Below are 23,888 nucleotides of genomic sequence, written 5' to 3'. Positions count from 1 at the left end.
GGAGATATTTACTTTTAACGCAGTCGATGACATCATTGGCGCATGCGCTCTGAAGGAACAGCCACCCGTGACCATCCCTTCAGAGCCCTGTGCCGTGAACAGCGGCTCCCTTGCGCATGCGCGGGAGTGATGTAATTGCGCCGTGTGTCGGCCGTGTCCCTGCTGAGCGGGTGGCACTATGGGGGCTTCGTTCTAAGGTAAGTATTTCATAATGAGCTAGTATGTGATGCATACTACTAGCTCAATATGCCTTTATCTTAGAGTTTTTTTTTTTTTTTTTTTTTTCATTTTGTTTTGTTTTTTTTGGGGTGTACAAGCTCTTTAAGGACACTTTTTTTCTCCAGCACTCCAAGTGGTAAATACCTCTTTTACTTTATCCCTCAGAATTGGAATTATTTTTCTGATAATGAAGCAGACAGTGTGAAAATGATGGAAGAAATAGAAAAACTGTGTGATCGTCTGGAGCTAGCAAGGTAATACATTTTTTATCTAGTTCTGCCCTGAAAATTTTCTTTTGATGACCATCCTCTAAAATATGAATAAAAAAAAATGACAGATGGCAGCACTCATTAATGTTTAATGTGGAAAAATTGTCAGTTCTATGAGAAAAATGGGCAAATATATTGGTCATATACAGTCATGGTCAAAATTATTGGCACCTCTGCATTTCTTTGAGATAATGTGCCACTTCACCTAGAAAATTGGGGCAATTACAAATGTTTAGGCCTTCTTATGTTTATTTCTTTTCAGAAAACATGGAGGAGGTTTACTGATGTTTTGGGGTTGCTTTGCTGCTTCAGGCACCGGATATCTTATCTTAATCCTAATGCAGGGCATTAATAAATCTAAAGACTACCAAAGAAATCTGGGGAGCAATGTAGGGCCCAAGGTCAGAAAGATGGGTCTCGCAGCAAGACCCTGACCCAAAGCATACGTCAAAAAGCCCGAAATGGTTTAAGACCAAGCGCTGGAAAGTAATGAACTGGCCAGCAATGAGTCCAGATCTAAATCCCATAGTGGAGAGATCTCAAAACAGCGATTGGGAAAAGGAACCCTTCCAATCTGACAGACCTGGAGCAGTTGGTGGAAGTGTAGTCCAAAATTCCAGTAGAGGGGTGTAAGAAACTCATTGATGGTTACAGGAAGCGATTTAAATTCAGTTATTTTTTCCATGGGTGTGCTACAAAAATTAAATTGAGGGTCCCAATAATTTTGCACTTCTCATTTTGGAGTTTGGCATGGAATGTGTCAGATTTGGCCTTTTTGTTGTTCCACTTTTTTGTCATGCCAATACAAACAAAAGAAATAAACATGAGAATGCCTAAACATTTGTAATTGCAACAATTTTCTAGGCGAAGTGGGGTGTTATCTGACAGAAATGCGGGGGTACCAACATTTTTGGCCATGACTGTATGTCCTAGTCATTTTCAGATTGTATGTTCCTAATTATTGGTCTTGCTTTGCTTTCAGTTTACAGTCTCTAAATGAATCCCTTTCAGGAAGTTCTAAGGAAGATGGGAAAACTGCTGTTGAGAAACAAGTAAGTGAATAAGGAGACATGTTTTTATTAGTGTATGTGTATAAGCCATTATGCAATGGTTCTGCTATGTAGGTTGGAATTTACTTACAAAAATATGGCATGTCCTCTTCATTTTCCTTTAAGAGCATATAATAATCATGAATGGAGTTTTGCATCTTTATTGCGTGTCATTCTTTCATGTTCTATCCAACAACCATCACCCAAACTCTCCAGTTTTAATACATCTCACTTCTTATTTTTATGTACTAGATACATTTTAGGGAAGGTAACCTTTCGTAGTTTCATATTGTCTAGCAGTTGTTGGGAAACGTGGTTTCTCTGATTGTGGGACATTAACACCTACTGTAACTGAGTAATGAAGGAAGCTGAATGCAGCTGACTTTTAATTGACGACATTTAAAACTGACATTTAAAAACTATGGTCTGTATTGGTTGACATATCTGAATGAGTATCTGTGAGTATGTCTGTGCTTCTTAGATTGCAGAGGTGAATGCACAGATAAGAAGAGAAAAGGAGCAGGAGGAGGCTCGAATGAAGCAATCCACAAAGAGTGCAGATCACTCTGGTTCAGGAGGCGGGGGCAGCAGCAAGTCCTGGTCAGAGGATGACTTGCAGCTACTTATTAAAGCTGTGAACCTATTTCCTGCCGGAACAAATGCAAGGTGAGAAAGAGAGGTTCCATCATAATTGTTTTATATTTTATTTATATAAAACCTGGATCTATTTGACTGAATCTGCAATTTCCTTGCACACGAGGCTGTCAATATTTGATTTAAAAAGTTTCCATTGCCACTCCTCCCACACATATCTTGGTAATCTAAGATGCTGCTGCCCAGGGATGAGGCAGCATTGATTCCGAGGGGGTACTCTAGTGATTTTTTTTTTTTTTTTCAGTAGCGTTTTTTTGTACAAAATAGTTGAAACATCAAAAGTAGAAATATATTTAAATGGTTCCTTTTACTATGTTATGCGAGATTATCATTATAAAAGGGGGGGAGGGTAATCACCTTAAACCCTCTTGAATAGCTGCCAACTAGCAAGCCCGCTTGGGATGTTTGAATCACTTGAAGGCTATGATTGCACTCGCCTCTTTCTGCATCTCACTGTTGGCCCATAAATAAAAGGAGTTCCTTGCTGGCCAGTAGTGGGGCACAGAAGGGGGTGGGCCTGACTTCTCATTGAAGTGTTAGTCAAACTTTGGGTTTTGGGCTCATGGTGTGCTCTAATAGAAAAGATAGTATGTATACGGTTAGGTCCAAATATATTTGGACACAGGCACAATTTTCATACTTTTGTCTTTGCCACCAGAATAAAATGAAAAAGAAACAATTCAAATTATTTTGAAGTGCAGACTTTCGGCTTCTAATTCAAGGGGTTGAACATAAATAAAGTAAACATTTTTAGGAACTGAAACCATTTATTTACACAGTCACCACATTTTCAGGGGCTCAAATGTAATTGGACAAATTAAACCTAATCATAAATAAAATGTTCGTTTTTAATATTTTTTTTGAGAATCCGATGACTGCCTGAAGTCTGGAACCCATAGACATTACCAAAGACCGGGTTTACTCCTTTCTGATGCTTTGCCAAGCTCTTAACTGCAGCTGTCTTCAGTTCTTCTTGGTTTGTGGGTCTTTCTGCCTCAAGTTTTTTTAGCAAGTGAAATTCATGCTCAGTTGGGTTGAGATCAGGTGATTGACTCGGCCATTGCAGAATATTTCACTTCTTTTCCTTTAAAAGCTCCTGGGTTGCTTTTGCAGTGTGTTTTGGATTATTGCCCATCTGTACTGTGAAGCGCCGTCGAATTAACTTTGCTGCATTTGGCTTAATCTGGGCTGACCTTATATCTCTAAACACTGCAGAATTCATCCGGCTGCTTCGGTCATCTGTCACATCATCAATAAACACCAATGACCCAGTGCCACGGGAAGCCATGCATGCCCAGTCCATCACACTGCCTCCACCATGTTTTACAGATGACGTTGTGTGCTTTGGATCATGAGCTCTTCCAATCCTTCTCCATACTTTTTTTTTCATCCCCTCATTCTGGTACAGATTAGTCTTAGTTTCATCTGTACAAAGAATGCTTTTCCAGAACTGGTCTGGCTTTTTTTTTTAGATGTTTTTTGTTTTGTCTTTTCTATTCTTCAAGTTTATGAATGGTTTGCACCTTGTGGTGAACCCTCTGTATTTGCTCTCGTGAAGTCTTCTTCTATTGATTGTAGACTTTGACAATGACACGCCCACCTCCTGGAGAGTGTACTTCACTTGTCTGGATGTTGTGAATGGGTTTTTCCGTGGACGTCCAGGACTTTTTATTTTGCTGAGCTCACCAGTGCGTTCTTTCCTCAGAATGTGCCAGACTGTTGATTTGGCCACTACTAATGTTGCTGCTATCTTTCTGATGGATTTGTTTCATTTTTAAAGCCTTACAGTGGCCTGTTTCACTTGCATGGACAGCTCCTTTGAACGCATGATGTAGGTTCACAGCAATAGATTCCAAATGCAAATACCACACTTAGAATCAATTCCAGACCTTTTACCTACTTACTTGATGAAGAAATAACAGAGTAGCACACATGTGGCCATGAAACAGCTTTTGATTCAATTGCCCAATTACTTTGGTCCCTTGGAAAAGGGGGGATGGCTATTCTTAAGAGCTGTAATTCCTAAACCCTTCCTCCGATACATACCCTCAAATTAAACCTGAGTGTGTGCATATCCATTATATAATTATAGCTTGAATATGTTTTGGTAAATACCTGCAAAAATCTAAAATTGTGCCCATGTCCAAAATTATATGGACCTAACTGTATGTCTGCTTTGAGTATCTCCTGCGTAATCTATTGCTATTTTTGCTAATAATGGATCACATTAAGCCCTATTCACTGTAGCCTATAAATGTTTAGGTAACATGAACTTATGGTTTTAATTTAGTCCTGTCTTCAAAAGTGAAAGGATGTCTTACGCTGCTCCTCATTGGCATTCGTAACTGATGAGTGTATGAGTAGCTTTGAAGCTGATGTGGACAGCAACTGGAGAGATGGCTTGTCCTATCTAAAAAAAGGATTTCTAAGTTATAAACACATACAAATAACCCAAGAGAAGTAGCAGCCTTGAGTTTTTGCATTTCTTCTGTTAGTAGTTCAGAGAAATTGGTGTGCATCTTCCTGTCCTGTTGCTTCAGGATGGAAGGTAAGCTTTATTCACTCCAACCACCCATGATGCCAAAGATGAGTCCTTTTAACTCTTGTGTCGAAAACAAAAAGGGAATAAAGGGGGGGGGGGGGATTTATAGAAGTTTTCGATAGCTAAAATGTTAGTGGAACATTTGCAGGTTGGATCCAAATATTGCTTTAATCCTCTGGTAGTGGGGGCTTCCCCACTTTCTCCTCCCATTTTAGAACATAAGATAATTTGCCAGTGCGCCCCACAGTGGTCAGAAACTGGTAAAGCTGCAGAATAAGGCCATGCACATGGGACAACAAAAAGTAAGGGTATACAGTGGGGAAAATAATTATTTGATCCCCTGCAGATTTTGTAAGTTTGCCCACTTACAAAGAAATTAAGGATCTATAATTTTTATCATAGGTGTATTTTAAATGACAGAGACAGGATATAAATTAAGTTGCAGTTCAGTGAGCAAAATAAGTATTTAATCCCCAAGCAAAACATAATTTAGTACTTGGTGGAGAAACCCTTGTTGGCAAGCACAGAGGTAAGATGTTTCTTGTAGTTTACCAAGTTTGAAAACCTCTCAGGAGAGATTTGGTCCACTCTTCTTTACAGATCTTCTCTAAATCCTTAAGGTTTCTTGGCTGCCGCGTGGCAGCTCGAAGTTTGAGCTCCCTCCATAAATTTTCTATAGGATTAATGTTATCTTGTTGCCTTGGCGGTATGTTTTGAGTCATTGTCATGCTGGAAGACCCATCCACAACCCATCTTCAGTGTTCTGACTGAGGGAAGAAGTTTCTCATCCAACATTTAACAATACATGGCCTGATCATTGGCCCCTCAATGCGGCAAAGTCAGCCTGTACCTTTAGCAGAGAAACAGCCCCAAAGCATAATGTTTCCCCCTCCATGCTTGACTGTAGGGATGGTGTTTTCTGGGTCACAGTCAGCATTTTTCATCCTCCAAACACTGTGAGTTGTGTTTAATACCAATGAGCTCAATTTTGACTACAGCACTTTCTCCCAATCCTTCTCTGAATCATTTAGATGTTCATTGGCAAACTTCATACAGGCCGGTACAGGGGCCTTCTTGAGGAGGGGCACCGTTGGGCGCTGCAGGATTTCAATCCATGGCCGCGTATTGCGTTACAATGTTTTTTTTTTGGATACTGTCGTCCTAGCTGTCTTGACCTCATTCTCAAGCTCCTCCCGTGTAGTTCTGGGCTGATCACTCACTTTTTTCATGATCATCCTTTCCCCATTAGGCAAAATCTTGCATGGCCCTCCAAACCAAGTGCGATTGATGGTTATTTTGTATATCTTCCGTTTGCGAATGATCACTCCAACAGTTGTGTTTTTCTAACCAAGCTTCTTGCTGATGATCTTGTAGCCCATTCCAGCCTTGTGCAGGTCTACAGTCTTGTCCCTGACGTCCTTTGACAGGTCTTTGGTTTTGCTCATGAAGGTAAGGTTGAATGGAAGAAAGATTATGTGGACAGGTGTCTTTTATACATGACAGGACTAATCTGTGTACCACATACTGTAGCCAGTCTCTGGGAGCCAGAAATATTGTTGGTTGGTAGGGGATCAAATACTTATAAATTGAGCTGCAGTTCAGTGAGTTAAAAAACATTTGTATCATGTGTTTTACTGGATTTTTAATGATATTCTCTATCATTTAAAATACCCCTATAATAACAATTATAGACCCTTCATTTCTTTGTAAGTGGGCAAAATTACAAATCCTTCAGGGGATCAAATAATTTTCACCACTGTATTTCAGTTATTTAGTATATAGCAGTCCCAGGCTTTTAATGTGGCCATACTTTGAAGTAGACCTGCCCAGATTTATTTATATACCTATTCCCAACCTCTAATTCCATCTTCAATGCAAATAGGAACTAACCTACCAGCTTTGGATGTGAGCCTACAGGCACCCATATAATACCAGAAGGGTTCAGGTATTTTGCTGGCATTTGAGCCAGACCGTAACGTGTCATCAGTCACCTGATGTGTGCTTTTTACTGATAGGTTTGCGTTAATTTGCGTGTCTATATTTTTAGTAATTTGCACAATTGGGATGTCCCTTCATATATCATTTGTTAAATGGTCAAAACCACTCGTGCTGTGTAAAATATTTGATTTCCGATGGTGCAGGTATTTTAAAATGACAAAGCATGTTTTTATTTAGACTGTTTTATTCACTGCTTACTGTTCTTTTAGGCCCCTTGCACACGGCCATCATAATTTACTGATGTTTTACAAAACAAAAGCGTGAAAAAACTGTGTAAAGACATGAGTAATGTTGAGTATGTAGCAAGTAAAGGTGCGTAAACATATAGACGAGTAAAATCCTCCTTATTGCCAGTATTGTATTATACTTATTTCTACTCCCGTAAACATGCTTATAGATGAGTAAACACATGTATGCGAGTAAATTACTGCACTCAAATGTAAAATTTTCTATTTTTGTTTTACAGCTCTGTACTTATAGCTGTATTACTGATCTTTACTCAGCTGTGTGCAATTGTCCCATAGACAACAATGCATCCAATTTAAAATCAGTAAATAAAATGGCGTTTTTTTTCTTTTTTACTCCCGTGTGCAAGAGGCCTTAAGAAGCAACTATCTACCATGTACCATCACCAGATAAAATGTGCTTCTGTACCCAGGTGCTGCATATTTGCACTGACATAACATAATTTTTTTTTTTTAGTAATGTGTTTTTTTTTCTTTAAATCTACAGGTGGGAAGTTATTGCAAATTATATGAATTTGCACTCTGTTTCAGGAATAAAACGGAATGCTAAGGATGTAATTAATAAGGCCAAGTCACTACAGAAATTAGGTAAATAATCGCTTCAACAAATCTACTTTCCTAAAAAAAAAAAAAAAAAATTACCCTGTGCCTCCATACTTGGACTGTAATTCTTAACATTCTAGTGTTCTTTGTTTAGGATTATGACATGCGTTTTTAAAGGAAAGCTGTCATTTGAGGAATATGTGGGCCATAATAGCACACTTGATATTGCTAGTTGCTTGGCTCTCATGCGGATCTTGTTGTCTTCAGTATAGAGTCTCTGATGCACAAGTATGTAGAAAAGGAGATCTGACTTTAACTTCTGCATGCCTGATCCATGTCACTGATCAAATTCAATGTCTGTCAATCAGCCAGGCAACTAGCATTTTCAGAAGGAAGCAGCCCCTCTACACATTTCCTTCAATTTCATCAACTACAGAATAAGATTTCTGAAAGTATCTTATACTTTTTTTTTTATATATATATATATAGATCCTCAGCAAAAGGACGACGTCAACAAAAAAGCGTTTGATAAATTCAAGAAAGAGCACAAAGTTGTACCTCAGACTGTGGATAATGCTGTGCCTTCAGAGCGCTTTGAAGGTATTTCTGTAACAACACTTGTTTGCAGTTTATCTGCATCAAGCTGCTATAACTCTTACTACACTTCGTATTTTTTCCAAATCCTGGATAAATTTTCACTTCAAGAATTCTAGTTTGAGGTGACGAGGCGAATAGTTGCATACTAGGTTTATGGCCTCATGCACACAGGACGTTTTTTTACCTCCCCTAGAAGCCAGCAGCGTTTTTGCAGAAAAAACGCCTGACGCTTGTAAAAGTATCTAAAGCTTTTACAGGCGTTAATTCATTTAATTGACTGGAATAAATAATTTAAGCTTTTAGGCGCATTTGGTAGCATCAAATGTTTTTTTCTGCCCAAACTCTGCTTCTCCTGGATGTACTAGCAGTGGGTTTTTTTTTTTCCTGCCTCTAAAAGCTTATGTGTGCATGGACACTGGCTAACATGGGGGTCATTCAGAGGCAGGAAAAAAAAAAGTCAGACGCCCCTAGAAGCAGCTGTAAAAACGTCAAGTGTGCATGAGGTCTAAAAGCCAAATTTTAAGTTTTTTTTTTTTTTTTTTGGTGGTAATCTCCATGGTTATTTATTAAAGTTTAATGTCGGGGGGAAAAAAAGCACAGTGGTACATTTCTGCAATACATGTACAGTCAAACTGGCTAAGGTAGAGATCAGCACATCATCTGCCCGCCTCAGCTAATTATAGGGAAATTTGTATTCATTCACAGCCTGACTTTTTTGTTCTGAGAGTGGAATGTTTGCATTCCACAGACAAAAACACAGTACTGTATGTAGCTGAGGCTGGATACAGTTTTATACAGCATGCCCAGCACACACACGTTAGTGTAGCTTGTTCTGCACTCCTGTGACCCGTTTTCCAGAGACACTGGGCTGATGTCACAGAGCTAGTCCAGGCTGGGGAAAGATTGCGACAATATGGTCGGGGATCCACCCAGAACCCTGGATCCGCAACTGGCTCAGCAAGCCACTCCTGCCCCACACAGCTCACTGCTCCCGTGAGCGCAGGAGGTAGATGCAAACAGTGTTGACTGACAGTCACCAGCTCTCTGCTCACAGAGCTCTGAGAACCAAGCAATCAGTGGGGTTTGATCGCTCGGTTCTGTTTTAGAGCTGGCAGGGGGGGGGGGGGGGGGACAGATGCACCATCGAAACGATGCTGCACCAACCTAGAAGGTATGATTTTTTTTTAAAAAACAAAATCCAGCTATGGCTAAAGCACAATTGGTGTAAAGCGTAAATTTAAAAGTTCCAATGTGAGGATTTATGTGAATAAAAAAAGACTTATCCACTGAGAATTCCGTGGAATGTTTTTATTTTTATTATTCTGGAAGTGTAACCTTTTAATACTTCTGCCCCTTCCAAGGTCCCAGTGGAGATTCTGTTCCATGGACAACAGAAGAACAAAAGCTTCTAGAGCAAGCACTTAAGACCTATCCTGTGAATACTCCAGAACGATGGGAAAGGATTGCAGATGCTGTCCCTGGCAGGTCCAAGAAGGACTGTATGAAAAGATATAAGGTTGGTCATAGCCCGGTGTACATACAATATGCTGATCTTAGTTATGCATGCAATTTGTTTTCTTTATCGTCAACGGAGGGATGCAGGAGTCTAGAATAGTATTTGGACATTTGGGTTATGTTGCCGCAGGTTTGTAAGCTAGCAAACAAAAATATTAAGGCCCCTTTCACACTTGTGCGGCTTGTCCTGCGATTTGGGACTGCAAAGTCACATGACAAGTTGTACTCCATTATTTTCAATGAGTACCGTTCATATCTGTATGACTTCAAAGTAGTCCCTGGGACGATTTTAATGCTTTTTGAGGTCCAAAGACATAGGCAAGTCTAGTCAAAATTGCGGTAAAATCATGCAACTTTTAGATCGCATAAGTGCGAAGGGGGGGGGGTCTTAATCAACCCTTATGTAACACTGTCTCTGCTGTTCAATTTTTTTTTTTTTGCTTTTCTGCAGCAGATGATTTCTCTTCTTCCTCTTAAGTACTTGTATGTCTTTTTACATAGAACACGAGAAGGGGGCTTTCTCCTCTCCTTGGAAAAACTGGAATATTGGCAATACTCCATAGCAGACTGTGGGACCATTTATTCCCACTAGCTGCTGTATCTTGTTAGGATGGAAATCTTTCCTTTACCATGTCTTGGAAGGATTCTCCTTAAGGGTGTATCTGCATTCTACTCCTGGAGTTGATTACCTTGAAACAAACTATTTTGATTGAGGAATCTGTCAGGTCTTTAGATGGAAGCTGCAAGATGCCCCCCTCCTGTAACAGACTGGATGTGTTTTTCATAGTCCTACTCCATTTTCTTTCTGGACAATGGGGGATCATGAATGCAAGTGAGCCTTTCTTCTTAAAAAAAAAAAAAAAAGTGTATATATATATATATATATATATATATATATCCATCCTTACAAGTCCTATGTTTCCCAGTGGTGTTGCCACACAGGGTATTTTATTACATGATTTAATAGTTTCCCTCTGTTTGACAATGTATTCTAGATGAAACCTACTTTGAAAACAGATCCTCTTCCTAAATTTAAGGCTATTCGTTCCTAGTACAGAGATTTCTACGTCTAGTTGATATGAAGAGAAGTTTGCTCCTCTTAGTGAGCCTCACTTTCATGCTTCCTGTATTTCAAAAATTGATGGTGCAATCACCCTTCCTTTTACACCTTGTAACTTTGTTCCCTTTCTCACTCTACTTGCTGCTGTATTTCTGTGGCTGGCTGTTGATTGGTCTTTTTTGTTTGCACGTCACAGGTATGGTATTTTAGGTTTTGACCCTTACCATATAGGAAACCTTTTTGTTTACCACCTTCACACGTAATTGGTTGAGATTAATTCTTCAGTGGTGATTTGGTGATTACCTGTCCTTTCTACCCTTCAATATCCTATGTATTGTTGATTCTTACAAGGAGTATCTGAAGGAAGAATCTGTTGCATTGCTCCAATGTTCTTGCCCAGACCCTCAGCTGAACTGCTTTTGGATGTCCTATATTTCCAAGAATATTTTCAATGGACGATAAGGAAAATATTACGATTTTTGTACTTACTATATGGTGGACATATGGGTTATACTGCTGCTTATTGGTGACTTAGACGCTGGCAGACCATGTTCTGCCAGCCCCCTATTGTTACCCTGCCTCCATAATGATGTGAGCAGCAAATGGTACATAAGACCAATAACAAAAGAGTGGCAACTGGCTTCCTCAATTGACAAAGATTTTACAGTAAGCACATTCTAAATCGATTTTAGATCTGAACTATAGGCAGGCAGCTAAATAAAGATGGAGAATTGGATACCAGAATGGCTACATAAGTATGGGCTTAGAGATACACTGCTGTGCCCAAGATATCTTGGGGATATGATGCAAGTTTTGGCACTGTCCTGAATTGTTTAGGTTCTGGAAAGATGTAGTAAAATGCGGTTAGTCTGGTATATGATTCCCATATCCTCACTACTTCCTTGCCTCCTTGGATGGCTGAAAGCATTATTAGTTGTGGCCATAAATGGGTCTGTTTATAGTAAGGAAGCTGATCGCCATGAAATTGTCTCTCTACTCTGGATTAAGGAGGTCAGAAAGAAACCTACCAGCACCAGGGGTTGTTTGAATAAATTTGAAAAATTATGGGGAGGTTTGTTAATACCTCCAATGTTGCACCAGTAGAGTTGGTCCTAGATTACCATCCTAGTTAATGCACCATCTATGTGTATCCTGTAGGTATTATTTTTGCCTATGTTGGTTCAGTATTGGCTGACTTTGACAGGATTGCACAAACCTGCTGCACCACTTTACTGGCAATAATCCCTCTTGTTTATGTGTTGCGCCAAATTCACGAAGCATTTGCGACACTTGGTTCTTACGGTGACTCGTGAAGCAAATTTAGGTACTTCTAAAATGCGCCATATGTAAAAGAGGAGCTAATAAGGACCCACTCTGTTTTGGCGTACAGAAAAAAAAACTGTCAGACAGATTTTGCAAAAGTGTGTCTCGTGCTTTCTAAAAAGTGACACATGCCATGGTGAAGTACAAGTTGTAAAAGGGTATATAAAATATGAATTTCGCACATTCTTTACCACTTTTAGAATGCATGAGAGACACTTTCACGAAATCTGCCTGCTTTATACTCTTCTACAAATCCTTATTTGACACATATATATGCTCTCTCAGATATATTTCTATTATTTACGCTTATCAGTACATTTTATTTTGTATGTTCTGCTCTCTCAACAGGAACTTGTAGAAATGGTGAAAGCCAAAAAAGCTGCTCAAGAACAAGTACTGAATGCAACGAAGTCCAAGAAATGAGGACGATCATCTGTTTGTGTGTCATGTTTTATAATAAAACGAAGCAAATACTACAAGTATTTGGTTGGATAAATTATATTAAACATTTTGTTTCTTTTACTGTACAAAAAATGGTTTGACAGATTTTCTTGCATTACACCTTAACTTTAACACAGTCCTACACAGTTTAAATAACAATTACATTTTCAGGTTAGAGTCCTACAAGGCTCATATTACAAACCTAAAAAGTCTGAATAACCAAGTAAGTATCCAGCAAATCACATTTGGTTTCAAAATATAAATGTCTAGAAATAAAGATGTCATCACTGTCTAAGCCAATACATGCCACTGCGTATTCGATTGTAATCTGGAAGTTGACCGATAGGACCTGGTGAAACAAAAATAGCATCATAAGCACTTAGCAGACTCATCTACTTGTAGTTTTGGTACAGTTACAGTATAACTAGCTCATCTATTTAAAAAGTTAACCTGTCAGGTCCACAAGATTGACAAAGGTAATAAATTAATGCCTGGAGTTTCTTTTTTAACCACTTCAGCCACCGTACCCATACATCATCGTCTTGAAGAGGGTTTTACCAGAATGATTTCTGCAGCTAAATGCATCATCCCAGTATCTTTTTTTCAAGCTGGAAATGGGTTTTATTGTGGCTAATTAGCCGCTGAACTACTTTTACAGCCAGCAGAAGGGGGTCCCCCACCCAGACTATACCATCCCATTGGAGAGTCTGGGACTAAAGCCATCTGACCATAGGGATTACTAAGAACTGGAACATTCCTGATCATCTCTATGGTCTAAATGAGAAGCGACGAGTATTTTATCACTTCTGGTTTCAGCTAATGTAAACAGGCTGTTACCAGCTGGCGAAAGCATTGGAATAAACAGATTTTGGTTTGATCTGATGCTTTTAAGGGAAGAGAAAATACCTCTCGGTAAAGAATACCTGTCACTGCCCATGATATCACAAGGGATGTTGTTCATCCCTTGTGATGGCAATAGTTATAAAACAATTTAATGCCGCATGCATATGAAACCAGTGTCCTCACCACACTTGAGGTATGGCAAGAGCAACAATTCTTACACCAGACCTGTAACTCTGAACTGGTAACTGCTTATAAAGCGTTGCCTATAGATATTTTCAAGTACTACAGTTTAAAGTAGGACATGTTCGATATCTATTTACTTGGTGTAACATCTTTCATATTTTACCAAACAATTTGGGTATTTTTGTGCATTAAAATTCATTAAAGTGCATTTTTTAATTAAAAAAAAAAATTGCATTTGGAAAACCGCTGCGCAAATTAGAGTGTGACAAATATTGCAATACCCACCATTTTATTCCCCTAGGGCCTCCACTTAAAGATATGTTTGGGGTCCTAAGCAATTTTCTAGCACAAAAATGCTGATTTTTTTTATACATCTATATATGAGAAGTGTCAGAATTGGCCCAGAGCTGAAGGTTCAGTTAAAAAAAAAAAAAACTATCCAGTATGCAAGTAGACTTTCTATTGTAGTGAATAGGTCTGGGGCCCACTGTTAATAAATGGTAGAAAGGATATGTAGCTTTATTCTGCTTCCTACAGGAGGTACTGAGCATTGGCGCAAACTGTAGGCTCAGGCCCAGGAGAACCTACTGCCATCATGACAGGTTTTTTTTTTTTTTTTGCGCTAGTATTCTAGGGGAATGGACACCTTTTCTTCATCTATGCTATGCTTATTTTTGGCTAGGACTTTTTTTTAGTCACCTAAACTGCAGCTCTCTGGCATGATCATCCTTAGCCTGGCCTTTGAAGTACTGCATCCAGATCCTGTTGCAGGGATGACTGGACATGGTCTCCAGGTGCTTACTAGGTCCAGAGCTGCTAGTATTTCCATAGTGCTTTCCCTTTTTGAGGATCCCAGCCTAGCAGGCTGGGGAGGAGACCTGAGTGCCCTGCACTACAGGGGACTTGGTCTTCATTGAAGGTAGATTGGATCCTGTCCTGTACATAACTTCCAGCCTTGTGAGCCATGTACATTTCAGAAGCAGATAACTGGCAGGCACACTTCCTCAGCCAGCAGCACTTGAATCTAGGGGAGTGGTCCTTTATCTAGGGGAGTGGTCCTTTACCCAGGGGTATGGCAAGTGGGGGACACTGGCTGTGGACCTCCATTTTCAACAACAACCAAGATAGGTGTGTCTCCACTATTCTCTGGCAGAAGCAATGGATGCTTTGTAAGATCAGCACACCCTGATCATTGCCTTTTCTCCCACAAATCTTCACAAGATAGAGAGAGGGCTTTTCAGTGATCCTGACTGTTCCAGGTGGATGTGGTTTGCCAACCTAGTAAAACCCCTGGTAGAAACTCTGTGGGCACTGCTTAATCATCAGATTTCTGCTTTAAGGTTTGCTGGATTCAACAACATTTATGTTGAGGGACAGGAGGCATGGAAGATATACTTTACTTGGTGCAAGTTTCTAGCTTCCACCCCAAAAGTTTCTCTGTGGGCAAAGCCTCTCCTTTCTGCAGCTAAGTCTGGACCAGCATTTGGCTCTCAGCCCTTTATTTTCTGTTTCAAAGGCCATAGCCCTCTCACTTTCACTGAGACAAAGATTCCTCTCAAATCCACTCACAAGTTGGCTTACACTGTGTCCATCACCTCTGCAAGGTGAGTAAACTGACTGCCCTATCTTGCAAGGGGATCCCTTTCTGGTTTTGTATCAACACATGGTGGCGTTAAGGTCCCTCTTGCCTAGGGGTAGTTTCTGCCTTTCAACTTACCTGGGATATTTTTCCTTCCCCTCTGTCACCAGTTCCCCCAAAAGGAACTTTTGTCTGGGCTGCAAATCTCTCTACGACTGTTTTCCTTTTTATTTTTAAAGCGTGCACCAGCTTCTTACTCTACTATTTCTAGGTGACTCAAGCAGAACATCATCTAAAAAGCCTTTGGGCTTCAGGGTCAGATTCCAACCTTTCTGGTCAAGGTGCACTCAAGCTGTCTTCTGTTCTCTACGTTCAACAGTTGACATTTTGGCCTCAGCTAAAGCCATTTTCAGACATAAAGGTCCTTCAGACAGCTCGTTGTTTTTAGTGGGTCTGTTAATTTTATGTTCACTGCTAATTGCAACAATTAATGGCTTCCTTTGTCCTTCAATAGAAGAGAAACAAAAATAAAATCCTTTTTTTTTTGTTTCCATTGAGCAATACATATCCTACCCATCTGTGTCTGAGCATTGGTACTGTTGGCTACAAAAAGGTAAGCTGGGGTAGTACACTAATTTTTGTCCTTCTGTAGGCAGTAGTATAACCCTACAGGTAATGTGTCCCCTCAATGGACTCCCAGAAACAGATTTTAGGGGGAGTGCAAAAATCCTCTTAATTGTACATCACAGGACATCTTCATATTTATGACTAGCTGTAATGAGTGAAGTTTGAGCTTTGCAAAGGCCCTGCAGCTGGATTACAAGTGTCCGTCCCTATGGGAAATACCCCTGTTGTGCTGGGCAGTACTGTCTGTCTGGTTATCAGGCAGTTGCTCTGTACCGCCAATAAAGCCCTATACTACCAAAGCAATGTTTAGAAGAGGCGGCTTCAGACAGTGGTGCTTTGCTATTACTCATCAGGCCACGCAGATGCCATCTTGAATTCTGGCCAGTTTTGGAAACCAGCTGCTGCGGTGCTACAGCAGCAGTACAGTCAGCGAAGTACAGTGCCATCTGCAAGTACTATTAGGGTGCCAGAGGTTTCTCACCATCAAGTGTCTTGACTTTTGCCAGACATTCCTCGCAGCTGGACCGCCACTCCCATATTGGGGTTACAGGTCTATTGTCTTCAGCAGGCAGAGATTGGATGGGGTGGGCTCCTAAATCCCTCTATCTATAAGGTAGGGTGAACCTCCTGCATAATTCACCTTACACCTCCCCTAAAAGGTCAGCTTAGTACGGGACCCCCTTCCTTCATTTGCAGGAAGTGATGTAGACTATTTGGGCTCATCTAGAGAAAGTCTTCAACCACTGAAACAATTTGCTCAACAGTAACCCGTGGAGGAGAAATTCCCCACCAAAAAATTTGATTCTCTATTCACTTGGCCAGTTGCTACTTGACTAAGACCCTGACAGTCTCAATGGATAAGGTCCCAGACATTAAAGACACTGGATATCCAAATAAAAACCCTTTGAAACAGACTAAGGAAAAGATGTTTGAGGCCCACCCTAAGGTGGCTGTTTGGGCAAAGTGTATGCCAAAAGAAGGCAAAAACAGCAGGTAAGAAGCTGGTGCAGCCTTCACAGGCCATGGCACATTCCTTGCCTAAGCAGCAGGCCTCTACCTTCAAGCAGAATCCTACCACATAGTTCCACAAAGACAATTTGACCCCCAGAGTCCTTACAGTGAAGAAGCAAAGCCTGGATCCAAAAAAGTCACAAAAAATGGGTCTGTAGCATGGTGACCAAAAAAAAAAAAAACCCACAAATCATATGGGTCACAGATTTCTGCAGGTGCAGAAATTCAGAACAGAGTCTACCTAACTGCATTAGTGGATATCAAAAGGTGACTACCTGCAAATACTGATTTTCCAGCCTCGCCAACAGTTTACGCTGGAGGATAGCCACTTCCAATTTGTGGCATTGCCATTTGGTCTTTCCACAGCTCCCAGTGCGTTTACCAAGGTGTGGGATCCATTTTTTGGAATGTGGAGAACTCCCAAGATATTCCTATAGTGGCGTACTTGTAGGACCTGCTTCTCAGGGAGCAATCAGCTAAGATCTTGGCATCAGATGTCCCATTAGGAACTGCAGGTTCTGGAAAGGTTTGGGTGGGTACTGAAGTTGGCCTTGGTTCCGACGCAACATCCAGATTATTTGTGCTTATTTCTAGGCACAGGCAAAAGGTGTTGGGTCCACAGAACTCCCTGTCCCTACACTCTTAGGTGGAGTTTCTGAGGTTGCTGGAGAGTCCCTTAATTTATGTCTGCATGAAGGTACTGGGAAAGATGGTCTTCAATACAGATCCGTTTGCAAAGTTTTAATTCAGGGCGTTGCAACTCAATATACTTACAACATGGAACAAATGTCAACAGTTCTTGGATTTGCCCATGCAACGGATGGATTCCCAAGATCAGATCAGCTCTGGAATGATGGATTTCTAGGCAGATGCTGAATGCCAGAAAACGGTTGCTTATCAACATCTTAGAACTTTCATTCGGCTGGCTCTTTAGCATTGGTCTAGCCATATGGCATACCAAGATGTGCTGCTCAATAGGAAATTCACTTGACCTTGTCCTGGGCAGAACTTCATGTTCTGGCTTCTATGCCGATGTGGAAAATTGGCAGGGGGACTCTCTCAGCCATCAACAGCTGAATTCTCAGGGCAAGAAAGTCAACCTTCAGGAAGGCCTGTGACACTTGTAAGTTTCGTCACTGACTGTATGTCGTGGGGCATAGTTGCTCTTTTATCTGGTGTGGAGATGTCTCTGGCCTTCGGTATCATCAAAAGGGAAGATCTTGGCTTTGGCCCCGTGTCAGAGAGCTATTGCATCCTATCTCCTGGTAAAAGCCTTTGTGTAGTTTATCATGTGGATTATTCCTGTGCTGCCCACTTAGTCTCTGTAGGACCTTGAATTGGTGTGGTCTTGTTTTACAGACTTCATGTGTGCCCATCTGAAAGATTCTCTCATCTTTCTGGCTGCCAATACTTTCGCTCGTAGAGTCTTGGAGCTAACTGCACTCTCCTGCAAGGAACCTTTCAAGTTAATTCACCACCAAGGTGGTGTTAAGGACTCGAGTCTTTTTTTACCTAATGTGGTTTCCTCATTCCACCTGAATCAGGCCATCTTTTTGTCCTAATCCTAAGCAGAAAGTGCTTAATTCTTTGGATGGTTTTTGTGCTGTTCAGATTTATCTGAAGTAGACAGCTTCCAGGCAACAGTCTGGTTCTCGGTTTGTTCTGAGGGTCTTTGCGAGGCTCAGACTGCTTCTCTATCCATTTTTTCTAAGGAGATTCATTAACTCATTTCTCAGGCCCCATGGGCAAGGTAAAACCTTTCCCAATCAAGACCCATTCTACTAGGAGTGTCATCACTACCTGGTTTCTCTTCATATGTTTGTTAAAGCGTAACTCCACTTCTTTTGAGGGAAAAAAGCATTCCCCTCTGGGTGATCTATGTACATTGCAGGGCTTTTAAAAAAACTTTATTCCAGATTCCTAGATCTCACCAAAAATGAAATTTTTGTTGCAGGGGATGCCTGTAATCTGACTTGCATCTTAGTGCAGACTTCTAGGAAAATCAGTGAGCCAATCACACAAGCAGGAAATTATGTTTCCTGGGGTGCGTACTGTGTACAGAGCACCTTCAGGTAGCCATATTGCATTGCCTTTTTCAGAAAATTACAGTGGCTGCAGATTGAAAAGGAAAGGTATTTTTTTAACAACAATATGACTTGTATCACAATTTTATACACTATATTTTACTTTATTTACTGTTTTTTTCCCTGCATGAAAGTGGAGTTAAGTTTTATTATGTGGATGTTCAAGCCTCTGCGGGTGCTAATTTTGGATAAAAGGTCTTGCAGATGGCTTTGCAGTGTTTTTTTCCTCCCTGTTGCCCCACACCTCATGTTAAGTGCCTTGCGACATCCCAAGTAGTCGTGAATATGAAGACGGCCTGTGTCCTGTGATGTACAAATAGGAAAATGGGATTTTTGACTTACCGTAAAATCCATTTCTCTGATGTTCATTGACGGACACAGCTTCTGGTATTCTTAACTATTGTGTTATACTGCCCCCCACAGGTGTAAGACACTAGGGAGAAAAGAAATTCTGGCTACACCCATGAGCAGTCCCAGGGGGTATACTCCTCTCTCTGCTATAGGCACTCAGTTTAGTTACAAGCAGTGTCAGGAGAATTATAACTCCATAGAGGGGTGTGTGTGCTGTGTCCGAAAATGATCAGAGAAATGGATTTTACTGCAAGTCAAAAAAATCCTAATTTTCCCTTTTGTTCATTGATGGACACAGCTTCTGGTTATTGGGATGTCCCAAAGCAATGTTAAACATGAGGGGTGGGAAACAGAAATAAAATTCCCAAGGTTAAACATTGGCCAACCAGGCAACAGGAGCTCACCTGGAAAATACAACAATACACCATCAAAGAGGATCAGGTCCTCTTAAACAGCTGCCTGCAAAAACCTTGCAGCCAAAGGAAGCATCCCCAGATGCCAACACATCCACTTTATAAAACTTTGTAAAAATAAAAGTGCACCGACGACCAAGTGGCTGCCTTGCAAACCTGTGTCACTGACGGCTGATGACAGAAGACCCAGGAGGCACTAAGCGCCCTAGTAGAGTTCGCCTTGACAGGGAAAGGAGGAACCTGACCCCTGATGGAATAGGAGCCACCATCTCTCTGATCCATCTACAAATGGTCACAGAGGAAGCAGACAACCTTTTACAAGGTCCATCTGTGAGCACAAATAGAGTTTGATTTCCCAAAAGACTCCGTAGCTGCCAGGTACACCCTAATTGCCCAGACCACATCCAAGGCATACAAGACAATTTCCTTTGAATGTTTAAGCCTGGGACACCGGGAAGGCAACACAATGTCTTTATTCAAATGAAAATCATAGACCACCTTAGGAAGGAATAACAGACAGGGGCGAAGCACCACCATATCCCTGTAAATCATCAGATAAGGGGAACGACAGGATAACTCTGCCAGGTTCGACATCCTGCGCGCAGAGGTGATAGCCACAAAAAAAAAAAAAGAAAAGCCACCTTCTGGGACAGTGTAAGCAGGGGAAACTCCCGTAAGCAGAGGAAACTCCTGGAGATTCTCAAAGGGAGACTGCTGGAGAACCGAAAGTACCAAATTGAGGTCTCAAGGCGGCAAAAGAGACCACACTGGAGAGACCAAGTGCCGATCACCCTGAAGAGAAGTACCAGAGCTGTAGCCAAGGGTCGTTGGAAGACACCTGGCCCTTGATAGTACTCAAGGCCAACTTCTGTTCAACCCTCCAGTTGAAAGGAACATCAAGATCCGAACCACCGAAAAAAGAGCAAGGAGGAACCCCAAGGGATTCACACCACGCAATGTACATCTTCCATGTACAATGGTAAATCTTCTAGTAGGTAAGTAGTAGGTTTCCTAGCTTTTAACAGCGTAGAAATCACTGATTCAGAAAACCCCCTATCTATCAGCACCTGGCTTCCAACAGCCAAGTGACTGTAAAGCAGGCTGGAAGATTGGCCATTGGAACAGCAATGGCCCTCCCCCCCCCCGAAAGGAAGCCACCAAGGAAACGTCGGCAACCAGCTGCACCAGGTCGGCGTACCAGGCCCGGCGAAGCCAGTCCAGGTCATTAAAATGACCGGAATCCCTTTCTGCCTCGATCCAGTAGAAGTCTTGGCAGAAGTTGGAGAGGGAAGGCGTAAATCAGACGATACTGACCCCACGGGGCCACCAGCTCGTCTGTGGCATCCGCCAAAGGATCCCTGGACTGAGCCACGAACCTGTTGAGCCAACGCCAAAAAATCCACCTCAGGGTGCCCCATAGGAGACACAACTGATGAAACAGTTCCCGGATGAAGAGACCATTCCCCCTGGTCTAACACCGGCCCACTGAGGTAATCCGCCTGCCAATGTTCGATTCCGGGAAAGTGAACAGCAGAGATGGCTGGAACTAAACTTTCTGCCCATCTGAGCATGCTGGCTACCTCCAGAGCCGCCAGGACACTAATTGGGCCCCCTTGGAGATTGACATAAGCCACAGCCATGGCATTGTCAGAATGAATGAGCACTGGACAGCCTTGTAGAAGATCCATCCAATGTTCTAGGCACAGCCTGATTGCTTGTACCTCAGAACATTGAGCGGTAGTCTGGATTCTTCCAAGGTCCAGACCCCCTGAGCAGAACTTCTGCCGAAGACGCCCCCCACACCCGGGCAGGCTGGCATCCGTGGTGACCACTGTTAAATACAAGGGTAGGAATAATTTTGCCCTGCCGGAACACCCCAGGTCGAAACAACTAAATCAGGGACTCTCTAGTACCCCGGCTCAGCTGGATTTGGTTGTCAAGAGACTGCGAATTCTTGTCCCATGTGATGAGAATCTCCTGTTGAAGAGACCTCATATGGAACTGCACAAACTGGACCGCCTCAAAAGGTTGACACCATCAGGCCCAGCACCCCCCATACAAGTCCGGAAGGACGACCATCTGCTGGTCAGCAGGAGAAGAACTGCAACCTGCAGTTTCGGAAGTTTGTCCGGAGGAACAAATACTCTGGCTAAGGCCAAGTCCAAAGTCAGCCCCAGATAGTCTAGGTTTCCCAGAACCGCGATCCCCCGCTGGCGTAACAATGCCAGTACTGGGGCCAACACTTTAGTGAAGACCCAGGGAGCGGAGGTGAGACCAAATGGTAACACCCCAAACTGATAATGTTCCTCTCCCACTGCAAAGCGGGGGAAGCGTTGGTGACTGACAAATATTGGAATGTGATACAGCGATATCAGAGAGAGGGAGTATGTCCCCATTAGTATAGCCAGAATAATTTTCTGCCTAGTGTCCTACTCCTGTAGGGGGGCAGTATAACCTAATGGTTTAAGAATACCAGAAGAGGTGTCCACCAATGAACGAAAGAGAAATTAAGATTTTATGTTTACCTGAAAAATCCTTTTCTTGGAATACATCACAGGGCATGGGGATCCCACCCCTCTTTTGTCTGTGTTCTTCATTACTCACTACAAACCCGAGGCTGGGAGGGGTTTGGCCTGGGCAGAGAAACCTGCCTATTTTGGCTATTGTCCATTCACTTAAATGTAGCAGGATAACCCATGCAGTCATGAATATGCAAAACCACCTGTGATGTTCTCCAAGAAAAGGCTTACAGGTAAACCAAAAAGCTTAATTTTACCTACACATTATTCTCACCTAGAATGCACTGTCAAATACGGGATATCAAAAGGCCAGTTTCTAAAGCTACTTTTCTGATGGCATTGCTTGGGTCACACTACAGTTCCCTATATCTCAGATACCAGTAAAAAGATTTCCTTGAAGCACTTGTGCATCTTCCCCTCCACAAGGCATCCATTTAAAACATCACAAAGAATTTATTATCTGAGCATGCCATCCGTTAACTTGGTAATGGCAATCCACTGCAATGTTTTCTGAGAGAGATAAATGATCTAAATATGATAATTTGTAGTTTGCAGCTCCAAGTTTCCAAGGTAGTCTTGCATTAAACTGTCCCTGATACAGTGATGGACTGCTGAACGGCAGAGAGTAGAGCTGCACGATTCTGGATAAAATGAGAATCACAATTTTTTTCAAGATCACGATTTTCGGTGTAACAATCTTTTACATTATACAAAAAGAATTGGGCTAGCTTTACTGTTTAGTTTTTTTTTTTTTTTTAATTTATTAAAGTGTATTTTTTTTCCCCAAAAAACTGCATTTGAAAGACAGTGTGACATAAAAGATTGCAACGATTGCCATTCTATTCTGTTCTATTCTATAATGTTTGGGGGTTCTAAATAATTTTCTAGCAAAAATCACTGATTTTAACTTGTAAGCAACTAGTGTGTCAGAAAAAGGCTTAATCTTCAGGAGGTTAAACTGCCCTAAGGGCCGGTTCACATTTTTGCGAGTGCGGCGATCGCATGTAATTCGGAGCGCACTGCTCCTTCATTACATGCGATCGGATGTGCGGATGCAAATTCAGCCATACACTTTGTATGGCTGAATTCGCACTGTATTCACACCAAACTCGCACATGACCCTTTTTTCCAGCCGCATCAGGATCGGATCGCACAGTGGTTCACACTTGTGCGATCCGATCCTGTGCGAACTGTCAGATCGCACTGCGATATGCGATCAAACTGTGGATGTCATTAACATTTAATTGACACCCCCTGCGTATCGCATATGGCAGTGTGAACTGCCAGATGTGCGTTTGCGATGCGGGAACAGGCTGCAAATTCGCAGCCTTCCCGCATCGCACAAGTGTGAACCGGGACTAACAGACGGAAGTTCATTCCTTTGATCTAAAAGAACGAAATGATACATTGTAAAACATTGTGTTTATAGTGATCTCGCAGCTTTAACAATGTTGATAAACATTTACAGGAGGCTCTTTTTTTTGACAGCTGTGAGTGAGCAGAGAACAGCTCTGTATGAATCAAGGACATGCCATTTTAAGATCGTGAGGCGAGTGAATCGAGATCGTGATTTTTTTAACGATTAATCGTGCAGCTCTAGCAGAGAGTGTTTGTACTCCAGCTAAGAAAATCAAGTAGCTGTGCAGCATCAGCAGCGATATCTTGGGGGAAAGATTATTATAAGCATGCCAGGGGCACAAGAAGTTAATAAATTAGTAACTACCCCAATTGTAAATATTAGCTTTGGGTAGAATTAGTCATTAGCCATTTTCAATTAACTGCAACCAAAAAAAAAAAAAGTGGTTTAAATAACGAGTCACAAT

General features: G+C 41.6%; 2 protein-coding genes across 2 annotated transcripts in view; one reads left to right on the top strand and one right to left on the bottom strand.

Moving 5' to 3' along the window:
- DNAJC2 (DnaJ heat shock protein family (Hsp40) member C2) overlaps nt 1-12,482 on the top strand; it is a 46,398-nt gene extending 33,916 nt beyond the window's left edge. The window contains exons 11-17 of the mRNA XM_082255155.1: nt 385-473; nt 1,471-1,540; nt 2,019-2,203; nt 7,464-7,564; nt 8,009-8,119; nt 9,478-9,632; nt 12,363-12,482. Of these exons, the coding sequence (XP_082111281.1) occupies nt 385-473; nt 1,471-1,540; nt 2,019-2,203; nt 7,464-7,564; nt 8,009-8,119; nt 9,478-9,632; nt 12,363-12,437 (786 nt within the window). The 3' untranslated portion in view covers nt 12,438-12,482. The remainder of the gene's footprint in view (nt 1-384; nt 474-1,470; nt 1,541-2,018; nt 2,204-7,463; nt 7,565-8,008; nt 8,120-9,477; nt 9,633-12,362) is intronic.
- Nucleotides 12,483-12,494: 12 nt separating this feature from the next.
- Nucleotides 12,495-23,888, bottom strand: part of PMPCB (peptidase, mitochondrial processing subunit beta) — a 44,849-nt gene continuing 33,455 nt past the window's right edge. Inside the window, exon 13 of the mRNA XM_082255156.1 lies at nt 12,495-12,804. Within this exon, the coding sequence (XP_082111282.1) occupies nt 12,740-12,804 (65 nt within the window). The 3' untranslated portion in view covers nt 12,495-12,739. The remainder of the gene's footprint in view (nt 12,805-23,888) is intronic.

The sequence above is a fragment of the Pelophylax lessonae genome (assembly GCF_965119305.1).
Source record: "Pelophylax lessonae genome assembly, chromosome: 4".
Taxonomy (NCBI): Eukaryota; Metazoa; Chordata; class Amphibia; order Anura; family Ranidae; genus Pelophylax; species Pelophylax lessonae.
This window is presented reverse-complemented; position numbering and strand designations above follow the sequence as displayed.